Source organism: Zootoca vivipara, chromosome 1 (assembly GCF_963506605.1).
Source record: "Zootoca vivipara chromosome 1, rZooViv1.1, whole genome shotgun sequence".
NCBI classification, from domain to species: domain Eukaryota; kingdom Metazoa; phylum Chordata; class Lepidosauria; order Squamata; family Lacertidae; genus Zootoca; species Zootoca vivipara.
The window spans coordinates 92,484,610-92,498,346 of record NC_083276.1 but is presented as its reverse complement, the minus strand read 5'-3'; the positions used below and the strand labels follow the sequence as shown (position 1 = coordinate 92,498,346).

Here is a 13,737-nt window from a genome sequence, read left to right as displayed (position 1 = left end):
TAGAAAAATACTCAATTTGAGAAGCCACAGTAAGAATATATACCCAATCTAGATTGTACTCACCTCCACCACAATTCCTAAGTCTTTGACATAGTCTTTCTCTGTCTGTACAAGTTCATTTAAAACAAACCTAAAATTCAGAAGAGGAGCATATTGTAGTGGCCAGGTTAAATATATGTCAGGTATGCATGGTCAGCACCTATTTTCACTAGTAGACTAAGTAGTAGTACTGCAGTAGACTTTTCATTAAGTAGACTCTCATCTGAGTCGGGCAATATCAGGACAGCTCAGGTCGATTATAAACAGGCAATTCCCACACCAAAGGCATGTGTTGTAAAAAAAGAAAATTATATGGTGGTACAAGAGGATTCAAAGCCACCAAAGCAACCAACTTCTTTCAACTCTCATTACATACATTAATTTCACTGGTTGCTCAATTGGAAATAGTGGGTGAAGACATATACAATTAACTCGCATCTTACAAGAGGGTTTGGCTTCCTAAAACTCAGCCCTCCAGATGTTTTGAGACTACAATTCCCACCATCCCTGATCACTGGTCCTGCTAGCTACGGATTATGAGAGTTGTAGGCCAAAAACATCTGGAGGGCAGAGTTTGAGGAAGCCTGTTCTAGAGGTTCATGCATAAACGCAAAATGCATAAAGCCAGGAGACTCTTCAAAGTGGAGGGCTGCTTACTGGTTCTAGGAAGGCCACACAAGGGTTCTAGGACACTGCCAGAACCCTTGAGCCTTCTTTCCAAAGCCTGGCAAGCCTGCAATCACAGCTGTGTACGGTGGCGGCAGTGGTGGGTGGGGACTAAATAAATGGGGAGCGGGGAATGGTGGATTTCCTGCCCTCTCCATTTATTTATTCCCCCCTCAACTGCACAAAGCTGCAATCATGTAAGTTTACAAGTGTAAGCTGCGAGTTACCTCTATAACATATTAAGAACAGAGGAATTAGTTTTAAGAATGCCATCACCTTAGTTTATAAAACTGTCCCAGGGAGAGCTTTAATTGGTTCTGTGGTTTAAGCATAACTTCTTCTGAATCAGAGCAAAGTCAGTTGTTGAAGGAGCCTACTGGCTAATGCCCAAAGCCTCAGCACTATAGGCTTTATCCACTGGTTCTGAGGTCACGTATAAGGGGCATTCTTCTACATTAAAAACACAATTTTTGGATACCTACTTGAAAAAAATAACAACCAAAGTTTACTTACATCCTGCCTCTCATAGCTTTGGCTTTTTGTTCTTCTTCAAGGTTTCTTGAAGGAGGAGTTGAAGGCGTCACATTTTCATTCAAGCATCCAGTGGAATCCTTTAAGCTACCCCGATAGGAGCCTCCTTCTAATGACTTAAAAATAAGAAAAAAGCCAAAGGATTCAACATAAAATCTTAACAGATTGGCTATATATCTATTCCTATAGCTACTTCCTCAGGGGACCTGTATTTGCAATAATTAGTAAGTGGGCTGACGGGACCCTTCAATTTTCTCAAAATGTACTCCAAGGTGACTTTTTTTTTTTGTTTAGGCTGATTGGGGGAAGACAGCAGAGTAGAACTGGCTTGATTCAGTACAGCAGTTTACAAGCTAAGAACATACCATTCATTCAAAAGTTTTCCTAAATATTCTGAAGACCTCCTGAATAGGATAAATGTTAAAAGGTTACAGTATATCTGTGCTAGGTGTTTCCTGAAGCTGGTATCCACTTTTTCCCTATGTGTTGTGTACCTTCCATCTGCAGATCTGCTCTGCAGCACACTTTTAGGCTGGTCTGGTATCATGGATTTGGTTAGTCCCAAACCAAATGATACCTAATTCGCAGTAAAAGTAAAAGGTAGATTCCCCTCAGAAGCAAATAGGTGAAAGTGAGGTCATGCAGCTATTTTGTTCTTATTCCACATTTGTGCAGAAAACCAAATCTCTCCTTTTTGTTTTAATGGGGAAAATAGGAAGGGAAGAAACTGAGGGATACCAACAGTGGAAGAGGGCTGCCGATTTGCAATACCTAACATCACACTAAGAGAAGCTGGCTAAAATGAGCCATTTAAATATTTAATTTATTCCAGTATACAAAACACTCAAGACAATACTTGTTTCATTTAACAGAAATACCATTATCCCATCTGGGATCAAATTCTTATTTTTTTTAATTTCAAGACACAGAAGCACAGCATCTTGGATTCTAAAAAAGTACAAAGTGTATTGTCTGAATGGCAATTTATGTAACTATTTGCAAAATGAGCTTTCCATTTCCTGTATCAGATTCTTAATTGTAAGCAGTGCTTAAACTGGTTTCCTAGATTAGCTGTCATGGGATTCTGTGGTTTACCAAGTCAGAATAGCAGCATTGAAATCACATATGGAAGGGTAGGTGGTAAGGAGAGAGGCAAGAAGAGTTCACAAAGGCATAAGTGCTGTTCTCAATCCAATTAAACCATGGCTTAACATAGTCATCTGGGACGCGGGTGGCACTGTGGGTTAAACCACAGAGCCTAGAGCTTGCAAATCAGAAGGTTGGCGGTTTGAATCCCCGCGATGGGGTGAGCTCCCGTTGCTCGGTCCCTGCTCCTGCCAACCTAGCAGTTCGAAAGCATGTCAAAGTGCAAGTAGATAAATAGGTACCGCTACGGCGGGAAGGTAAACGGCATTTCCGTGTGCTGCTCTGGTTCTCCAGAAGCGGCTTTGACATGCTGGTCACATGGCCCGGAAGCTGTCTGCGGACAAACGCTGGCTCCCTCGGCCAATAAAGCGAGATGAGCACGCAACCCCAGAGTCGGTCACGACTGGACCTAATGCAGTGTTTCTCAACCTTTTTTGGGCCATGGCATACTTGTTCCGTGAAAAAAATCATGAGGCACACCACCATTAAAAAAGTTAAAAATTTTAACTCTGTGCCGCCCTATATTATAATTATGACTGTAAGAAACACTTGCCAAATATTTCTTTCCTGTGGGTCAGTGGTGAGTATTGGTGGCCGCCAGGCTCGTTTGCACTGAGCTTTGGGAAAGAGGAGGAGAAATATTGCTTTCCGGCAGGTCAGCGCTGCCTATTGGCGGCTGCCAGGCACGTGACAATGCAAATCGCCCTTCTCGTCGCCGCACGTCGCGGCACACCAGCCAGCGTCTCGCGGCACACTAGTGTGCCACGGAACAGCGGTTGAGAAACGCTGACCTAATGGTCAGGGGTTCCTTTACCTTTACCTAACATAGTCAAGTTGTAACCAGGACTAAGAGATGGCTGACCTTATTAGTACAGATAGATTTTAAAAAGAAACGCCAACCTCCATCTGAAAATGAAAACTGAGTTTAGCTATGATAAAGATGATGGAATATTGCAACAAGCAAGCCTGACTCAAGAAGTTGTTTATTTTTTGAGTAATACGGCTCAATTTTATGCATGTTCCTTTGAGATGTCCCACTGAGTTGTACAGCACGTGCTCCCAAGCAAAGGTAGATAAGATAGCAGCTTTAGTTTGCCCAATTGAATTAAGCTGCCTAGGATTATTTGTTACTGTATTCATTACTGTAAACCACCTGGAGTGTGAAACATTAAATTGAAAATATAGCTTCATGAACCATATACTGAACAGCCCTGGAACCAAGTTTTCCAAAAGTGGCTCAATTGCCCGGGGGGGGGGGGCATACATGAAACAACAACCTTTTAATACACCTAGTGCTTAAAAAAAAAACAAGCAGAAAAATGACAGATTCGACACAGCATAGCATTTGACTGAATAAAACATTTTAAAAGTAAAAATACTTGTTCTGCAATCACACCCCTAGAAATTTACCAGGTAAATAATAGATGTTAGGGACTATACTATAGCCAGCTGATGTTATCAGGAATATGTCAATGAATCAAGTCATTTGCAAAAAATAAAAAATAAAAATGGTTTTACTGCAATTTAACTCTAGCAACCAGTTGACGATAGAACCAACATGGAACTGCAATTAGCTACTCAATGGTGAGATAGTCAGCAATATGACCAGCAGCCAAATTACGGTGTTGCTCAACTAGGATGTTTATCTTCATGGGATCCTAGGTCTTCACACTTACCAGCTTGCTTTTGACCAGTTTTTCTATTGCACTGACAAGATCCGCTGCAGTTGGGACATCGGAGATGCTCTGTCGAGCAGCTAGCAAAGAGGAGGACTGCAAGACACCAGTTTGCAAAGGAACAGCAGGTTAGCGGGAATGAGAAGGAACTAGGAAAGCCAAAAGGTTAGCAGTTTGAGGTCACACAATGGAGCACAAGCAGTGGGGGGGGGAACATGACAGGAGCATGAAGAGTTGAGGGGAGGTCATGACATACAAAAGGCAGCAGCACTCAGCAGCAGACTGGCAAAGCACATAACCTGCTCTTGGATTATGGGTAAAATGTATGTCTGATGGGGTTCTTCTAAAGACCACTATTTAGTCACAAAGAAGAGCCAAAGAATAATTAAAAGAGCAGTTTAGATCCTGTTTCTATATTGTGAAATCTCCCAAGATTTTTGTGCTACTTCAGGATCAAGCAGCAGTGGGTGAAGGGAGCTACCCTTTCCCCCGGGTCTCTCTCCATATTCCTGCCAGCATGCAAAATCCGTTCCTCTCTCTTGCTAAACTCACTCCTATAGAGTACAATACAACAGCAGGTTGGATTAGACTAGGGATTTGACAAGCTCAGCACTTCATTGTAATGTTTTGCAATAACTTCATGTTATTATGAAATTCTACTTGGTGTCCAATTTATTGCCAAAGATTCAAAAATGGAAAACACTTTGGATGGTTATTTCTTCTTGCTTTCAACTTTAAAAATGTGAGTGGCGAAGATAGATCAAAGTATCAGTGGTAGCATTTTTTACAATACCAAAACTGTATAATGTAAGTATGTGTAGAGAAAACATATGCATTTCCTCCCCAAACTCAGACTGTAAGTTATGTGTGCCACACTTAGCAGGCCATTGGAGGTCTTATCTCTCCCTCTCTCTCTCTCTCTCTCTCTCTCTCTCTCTCTCTCTCTCTCTCTCTCTCTCCCTTTCCAAGACAGGAAAAGAGAAACATCTGAAGCAGTACAGAGAGATCCTCCAAATCTTAAAACAGTATTAAAATACATTCTTACTAAGTTTGCAATCTTTTCCACCTATCCTAAAGACTAGATTTTGGGTGGTGACAGGCTGTTGTTTTTAAAGCAAGGTGCATAATACTCTGAAGCGAGAAGAACACCCAAGAACACCTCTCCATGTCATTTCCTTTGGGATGTGAGGAATGAGGCCGACAGAAAAGATTCACCCTGCCAGTTCTTCAGCAGAACTGGACCTTGGGTGAAGACAGAAGTTGTCCGCATGTGATGGATGCAAATGCCCAGGCCATTCCTGCTCCTTAAAAGGCATTGAAATTTGACAACTGTACTACAGCTAAATGAGGAGGCAGATATAGTTTATATGCCCAATGTGGCATAACCATGGATTCCTTTGACCTTGACTACTCTAGGGACGCGGGTGGCGGTGTGGGTTAAACCACAGAGTCTAGGGCTTGCCAATCAGAAGGTCGGTGGTTCGAAGCCCCACAACGGGATGAGCTCCCGTTGCTTGGTCCCAGCTCCTGCCAACCTAGCAGTTCCAAAGCACGTCAAAGTGCAAATACATAGGTACTGCTACAGCAGGAAGGTAAACAGTGTTTCCGTGCACTGCTCTGGTTCGCCAGAAGCAGCTTAGTCATGCTGGCCACATGAGCTGGAAGCTGTACGCCGGCTCCCTCGGCCAATAATGCGAGATGAGCGCGCAACCCCAGAGTCGGTCACGACCTGACCTAATGGTCAGGGATCCCTTTACCCTTTACCTTTACTCTAGGCCCTGGTACTGTCTAGTTTTGCCTATGTGGAAAAACTACAGAAGAGGTACAGAAATATGCATAGTCTGTAGATTGCATACAACTTGCATATTGGCCACCTGAATTTTATAAGGGCAGATGACGCTTTAAAAATAAACTAGTAGGATTAACAAAGTTTAATCAACTTCACAGGTGTTGCAGAGGGGAGAAGAGCAAAGGCAATCAAGCACCAAGAAAAACCTAGTGAAATTAGTAAGTGTTGCTAAATTGAACTCGGAGAAGTGATAGTAAAGATCAGGCAGGCAGCTATTTCAATAAAGCAGACTATTGTCTGAAAGTCAGCCAGCGCTAGCAGCTGAAGGCTCCTTAGGAACTGCTGCTGAGTGATGCATCACTCTAGTCGCTTTATCCCTAAGAATACCTACAGTAGACATCTTGTCATTCTCCTCTGATACCTTATCTTTCACTTAGAGCCAATCAGCAACTCAAATTAAAGTCGGTGAGAACAGAATTCCAAGTAACCGCAAAGGTTACTTCAGAATACAGCACAGAGGAGTTACCTTATGGTGACCAATCTCAGTGATGTGGGGTGGAAAAATGTTCCAGTGCTCTGTTCTTCCACATAAACATTTCCATTTCTTAAACTCATTAGCAATGAATGGATACCAGTTGTAAATGTAATACTAGGTAAGTCTGGCAGTTTCAAAAGTTTTAAGCTTTGTTTACCAAATACAAGCAAAATAACTTGCTAAATGAGATCATTTTCCAGAGTGATCTAAACATTTTTGGGAAAATTTTCCAACTCAATATATTTCAGAAAATCCATATCACTGCCTCATATCTCAGCTTAGGAAAAGCCTTAAAAAGAAATGAGTAATACAGGTTACTGGAATTGTATTTATGGGAGGAAACACAGTAAAAAGCTCTTCTTCACCCTGGAGACTTAATCCTCCTTGTGTATACCATTTTACTGTATTTCCCTTCAAGAAAAGTGTAACCACATCATATCTTCTGGTTATGGGAGATACTCAAGACTGTTTTCTTCAAAAGTTATATGACAAAGTGACTAGACTACAGTTTAAGGGTTCCCTCCAAACCCATGTGGATTTCAGCCTCAGTGCTTAGGGTTAAACTTCATGTGATGCTTTGAGTCTCAATATGGCCAAAGTGGTATTGTTTACAACCAGAATAGCTGTGGTTCATGTGTCTCATCAAAATTACCTAACCCAATTGCTATTTGCTTTAAGGAAGAAATGACAGGCATGCATACATTTTCCCCTACAAGGCAAAACAATGTTTTTTTGTTGGGTGAGGAGGAGGAATCTATAAAAAAATGGCCTTCAGGAAAAGAGATAAGCATTTCCCCTTTCAACTTCTCATAGTCTCCCTCCCCCTATTAAGCCAGATAAAAGTTTATTGCAGCTACTTTGGTGGGAGAGAAAAACATTGGGAAACCACTCACATTATGAGTAGTTTGACTCCAAATCAACATGCCAATTACTCCACCACTCTTCAACAAGCTGCAAATATAATCTATAGCAAGGCCCTTTTTACCACTCTAGTACATTCAGAAAACTGAGCTCTCTGTGTTCCAATGAACAAATCAAGGTAATGCCAGGATTGCAGAATGCTCTCACAACTACAAGGTCACACAATCAAGTATGAAAGAACATTTAAAGCCCAAGGCCCACCCATGTCTCTTTTAGGGCTGTCACACCTAGCCACAATTAAAAACAGCTTGACTACACTGATGGGAAATGAAGGACTCCCAATGATCAGCAAGCCCTCTCTCCATATAGCAATGGTCTATGGCAGTGGTTCCCAATTAGCTAATTACTGAGGACCCCCTATTTTTCAAAAGCCAAGCCACAGACCCAGAGGCGTCTTTCCTATTGGGCTTACTGGCACCTTGCACCAGGGCACTGGCCTCTCAGGGAAGCCCCAGCGAGTGGGGGAGCTGCACGGCTTTGCCAGCGGCCTCCCCTTTCCCTGCACCCGCCAGCTGTGCCTCGCCAACCATATGGCTGGCGTGTGTGCAGCTTGCCTCCCAAGCCTCCACAGGAGGAGAGCGATCCCTGCAGAGGCTTAGGATGGAAGCTGCGCCCCGCCAACTATATGGCTGGCTGGCGTGCATTGCTCTCTTTCTCTTTCTCTCGCCTGCCTGCCCTGTGGGAAGAGGGAGGCGGGCAAGGGGGAAGCGGAGTGTGAGGAGGAGGAGGGAGGGAGGAAGGAAGGGAGGGAGGGAGGGAGGCACCCCCACTTGCCCCCTTTTCTCCTGCAGCCGCGGAGCCTCTGTGCTGCGTTTGCAGCCCTGCTTGCAGGGTCCCCTTGCCTGTCCTGTTCAGCTACATCTAGCCCGATCCATGAGTAGCAGCAGCTGCTGCCCTGGTTTCTCTCTCTCCCTGGAATCGTGCCCTGTGTTTAATGTTACAGGCAACTCTATCCCAGGAAAGGGAAGCCTCCTTGTAAAGCAAGCCAGGCCATTTAGCACCAACCCCATTCATTCCAGCAGCTGGCCATCACCCACTCCAAGCCCTGCGAAAAATATCATCACCATTATTACCTGTGGTTTTTGGTCTTAGCCCCCTCCCCCAATCTATTCATATTCCTTTCTCCCTAATTTCCATTATTACATTTTCCTCTAGTTGAGACTTAAAACAGAAAGCCCTAATTCCCAACTGTGTTTCTTGCTGCAGTCCTACTGTAAGTTCCTATTAGATTCAGCAGGGCTTACTCTCAGGTAAGTGCAGTTAGGGCTGCAGCCTTTGTGATACAAGTCCATAATTGTAATGGTAGGTTTAATTGTAGCTGTGAGAGAGACTAACAACGGGAAAACCCCCAGAAACCCAGAAGACAAAAGTCTCAGATTGATGTGCATTATAATCATAGCTGCCAAGTTATCCCTTTTTTAAAGGGATTTTCCCTTATGCTGAATAGGCTTCCTCACGAGAAAAGGGAAAACTTGGCAGCTATGATTATAATGAGTGAAATAAATATTTGACCCCCTATCAACCAGCCAGATGTCAGGCTACCTGGTATCTTCACTGTATGTAGCGAGCTGAGATTAGAAGCACCTGCTGTAAGGGAGAGGTCTTACCTGTAATCCCAGCTCATTACAGTACCTGCATAAAAGACACCTGTCGGCAGAAGCAATCAATCCAGCAGATTCCAAAACAGCCACCGAGTCCAAGACCAAAGAGCTATCCAAGGATGTCAGGGACAAGATTGTAGACCTGCACAAGGCTTGGTGCAGCTTGGTGAGAAGGTGACAACATTTGGTGCAATAATTCACAAATGGAAGAAACACAAAATAACTGTCAAACTCCCTCGGTCTGGGGCTCCATGAAAGATCTCATCTCATGGAGTTGCAATGATCATGAGAACAGTGATGAAGCAGCCTAGAACTACATGGGGGGAACTTGTCAATGATGTCAGGGCAGCTGTCACCATGAAAACAGTTGGTAACACACTGCGCCGTGAAGGACTGAGATATTGCAGAGTCCACTAGACAGCACATGTACAGGCCCGTCTGCAGTTTGCCAATGCACATCTGAATGACCCAGAGGAGAACTGGGTGAAAGTGTTGTGGTCAGATGAGACCAAAATCGAGCTCTTTGGCATCAACTCAACTCGCCGTGCTTGGAGGAAGGGAATGCTGCCTACGACCCCCAGAACACCATCCCCACCGTCAAACATGGAGGGGGACATATTATGCTTTGGGGGTGTTTTTCTGCTAAGGGGACAGGACACCGCATCGAAGCGACGATGGACGGGACCATCTATCAACAAATCTTGGGTGAGCACCTCCTTCTCTCAGCCAGGGCATTGAAAATGGGTCAAGGATGCGTATTCCAGCATGACCAGGGCCGTCTTAAGCATATCTGGCGCCCTGGCGCAAAGATCCCTCCGACAATGACCCAAAATACATGGCCCAGGCAAAAAAGGGAGTGGCTCAAGAAGAAGCACATTAAGGTCCTGGAGTGGCCTAGCCAGTCTCCAGACCTTAATCCTATCGAAAATCTGTGGAGGGAGCTGAAGGTTTGAGTAGCTACACATCAGCCTCGCAATCTTACTGACTAGGAGAGGATCTGCTAAGAGGAGTGGGACAAAATACCTCCTGAGATGTGTGGAAACCTGGTGGCCACCTACAATAAACGTCTGGTCTCTATAATTGTCAACAAGGGTTTTGCCACCAAGTACTAAGTCATCTTTTGCAAAGGGATCAAATACTTATTTCACTCATTATAATGCACATCAATCTGAGACTTCTGTCTTCTGGGTTTCTGGGTTTTTTCCTGTTGTAATTCTGTCTCTCACAGCTATATTAAACCTACCATTAAAATTATGGACTGGTCATTTCTTCGTCAGAGGGCAAACGGGCAAATTTAGCAGGGGATTAAATACTTTTTCCCCTCACTGTATATATATTAGGTGAACTTCAAGAAAGAATCTGCTGTGTGCATCATACTAAAACTATATTGAATGTAGAACACTCAGTCTACTACTGCATATCTACTTCAGAGGCCGCTGCTGGCAACATTATGACTTATATATCCAATCCCATGACAAAGCTTTTCAAACCTTGGGCACAACGTGCACCACACACTGCACCATTAGAAGTTATTGCTGCAATCGCCTTTTCTTGCCCAATTTTGCTACAACACAGGTGGAGACAACACCAGCATCATGCTAGAATACCACATGTATGGCTGTTGCTGTACCACAGTGGTTTTAAGAAGTATTCTGGGAAACCCAAAAGTTCCTTGGAACCTTATCAAGAATTTCTCAGTCAGAATATTGGTAACAGTAGGCAGGCTTCCCTGAAAGAAAGCTTGCCCACCGACAAATCTTTCCTTGCAGCAGTGTATTGCAGGGCAAGTATTGGGAACTGTTACTCTCAGTTCATGTAAAGAAATGGCGAGGCAAAACAGATAATAGAATCATAGAATTGTAGAGCTGGAAGGGGCCCCATCTGAACCAAACATTCATATTATAATACACCCCAGAAGCACCCACAAGGTCCAGAAATTCCCCAGCAGGCAATATCACATAGAAAGCTTTCTTCTGAACCCAACAACTACTCTACAGAAAATGTATGAAATGCAAAATAAATAAAAAAATCAAGCTACAAAGGTAAGCAGACTAAGTCACAAATATCATGACAGGAGGGAAGCAGACTAAGTCACAAATATCATGACAGGAGGGAAAGGAAAATGTCCTTGAACGCTGCAACAATGGCCTTGAAGATGGATTACTCAGTGTCATTCCTTCTGGATACAAAGTGAGGATGTATAATAACAAATTTCACTATATAGTACCCTACTGAAACACCATGCCTGGTTCCTTGGATTCTAGGAGGTTGTTGTGTTTTTTTTAAAAAAAAACAAACAAACAACGAAGTTATTCTGAGAAAAAAACATGAAAAAAAGACCTGAGTCCTACCATGTCATCCTGTGTGGGATCATTATCAAAAATCTTCATAGGAGGAGGGAGTGGTGTATGAGATTCTTCATCTGGCTCATCTTCGCCCCAACCTTTCTTGCTCTTCTGAAAGCAAGGGAAATTTCATTATGAACAGGCAAAGTTGGATAGAATGAGAGAGTCCCTCTAATAAAATAATAATAATAATAATAATAATTTATTCCCTACCCATCTGGCTGGGTTTCCCCAGCCACTCTGGGCGGCTTCCAACAGAAAAATAAAATAAAATAATCTATTAAACATTAAAAGCCTCCCTAAACAGGGCTGCCTTCAGATGTCTTGTAAAAATCTGGTAGCTGTTTTTCTCTTTGACATCTGATGGGAGGGCGTTCCACAGGGCGGGCGCCACTACCGAGAAGGGCCTCTGCCTGGTTCCCTGCAACTTGGCTTCTCGCAACGAGGGAACCACCAGAAGGCCTTTGGTACTGGACCTCAGTGTTCAGGCAGAATGATGGGGGTGGAGACGCTCCTTCATTATATCTTTATGGTGCTGGAACTCCATAATCAGACCAAATCCAATCCAGACAGAGGAGTGAGTTGTTGTGACAGATATAAAAAGAATATTTATTTAGCCTGTCCCCTCTGATGCCTAGTGAGGTAGAAAGAGAATTCCCTACATAAGGGAGTCCCATGCAATCCTCTAACCCCCATATTAGCATCTACATAAAACACTATTAATTTCCTTTAAAGAGGCAAGAGGATCTACAATAAATCATTCACTGCAGCATTAGGACTTCAAATTTGCTTAGGAAAGCCCACCGTGCTGCATAAAATAGCAAATGTTCTGCTAAACAGTTCTCAAGTTCCTCATTGAACTGGATCTGGCTGTCAGGCATGAAAAAAACTCTTTTTTTTGAGCCTGCTACATTCCTGGGCATATATTTGAATGAGCACACTAGCTCCTTCCAGCAACCTAGTTCTATTTATTGATTTATTGCATTCTATTGGCAGAGCAACACCTTAAATGCAGCCCGAATAGAATAATTTAAAATGCTTTGAGCAGCTATTAGAGCAGTCATAAAATACCCATAAATGCACCCATATCTGCAGCTGCAAAAGGAAGATAACAAATCTATGCAAAATGACCAGGAAAAATGTGGTGGTAAATAAAAATGCAAGAGCTCTAGTTCCCTTCATGATCCATGGTGTTATTTTACATCACACAGCAAAGATGGTGGACAGTAGACAAGCCCAAGCTTTGGAAGTAAGGAGCCAACAAGCATAAATGCTGAGGACTAGGGAGTAACTAGCCTGCACGGGTCAATGCAAGATTCCTCTTTATAGCGAGGATATAGGGCTTCCCCAGTTTTGATACAAGGATGAATGCTTTTCTACAGTTATTTCAAAACTTATTCCAAAAACGAAGAGTGAAGAATCAAACAAAAGGAAGCTTTATGCTCAAGTCAGCATTGTTAAAAAAAAAGGTATCAAACTATGTCCATACCTCATCCGCACTGTCTCCCTGAGGTGTGGTCTCATCTCCAGGCTTGGGGGATCCCAGGTCAAAGCTTTTCCTTCCTTCGCGCACTTTCTTTTGCTTCTTGATGTTACTGTCTGCCTTTCCGCTATTCAATCGGCGTACTGGACTGGTTAGCCATTTCTTCAGTGTGTTGGTAGAGCGCTTTGGACCAGGGGAGCTCTGGATGGAATTGATGGATGAATGAGGCTGCAAATTGGCCACCGATTCAGATTTCCCTCCATTTTCATTAGAGGATGCTGAATAGGAATCTGTCAGAACAAAATAATAAAAATGCTAAGCAAGACAGGGTATTAAGTTAGACAGTTCTTTCTGGAAATGGAAGCTGATTTTGTTGATATAAATATTAAATCAGAAGCAGAGTGCCAGGTTTAAAATTAGAAGAGAACACACAGTTAACTCTAAACTAAGTGGACACTAAATGTACTCATTTCCCTTTCCACAGGTGTCCACCATCCCTTCCTGATCTGTACTTATGGAACACTATAAATCTATTGTATTGGCTGGTCTGTTTGTCAGGTATGAGTATAATATCTGAGGAATTCACAAATCCTCAGTACTGTTACTTCTCCTGCCAAAATCATGAAGAGTCCATTATGGTCAGTTGGATGTCTGTCCATACATTCGCCAAGGAAAGTTTGCTTTTTCTGGCCAAGTTAGGGGGGGGCTAAGTCAACTTAACATTTCAGAGTTGCCTATCTGTAAAAACAGCTGGCACTGGCTTTTCACCGCTACTGATATTTTCAGCCTATGCATTCATATTAAGTAGCATTAAACTGACAAGAGATAAGCAACCACGGAAAATGGTTCCACTCTGCTATCTTATGTACGATAGGCTTTGGACATTTTCCATTCACAGAAGCCACATGATTTGGAGGTGGGTGAATAACGCAAACTATTATCAGAATGCTGTTTGTCAGCAGATTCCAACGTCAGACTAGTTGATCTAACATTCTGAAGATATAT

General features: G+C 43.0%; 1 protein-coding gene across 9 annotated transcripts in view; it reads right to left on the bottom strand.

Moving 5' to 3' along the window:
- Nucleotides 1-13,737, bottom strand: part of KALRN (kalirin RhoGEF kinase) — a 516,150-nt gene that overhangs the window by 39,541 nt on the left and 462,872 nt on the right. For 3 of the 9 annotated variants that reach the window (XM_035129213.2, XM_035129233.2, XM_035129280.2), the window contains 5 exons: nt 12,739-13,022; nt 11,256-11,360; nt 4,059-4,154; nt 1,219-1,352; nt 64-130 (listed from right to left, as the gene is read on the bottom strand). In XM_035129213.2, coding sequence (XP_034985104.1) covers nt 64-130; nt 1,219-1,352; nt 4,059-4,154; nt 11,256-11,360; nt 12,739-13,022 — 686 coding nt within the window. The remainder of the gene's footprint in view (nt 1-63; nt 131-1,218; nt 1,353-4,058; nt 4,155-11,255; nt 11,361-12,738; nt 13,023-13,737) is intronic. The other 6 variants (XM_035129224.2, XM_035129288.2, XM_035129243.2 and 3 more) reach the window with 3 other exon arrangements.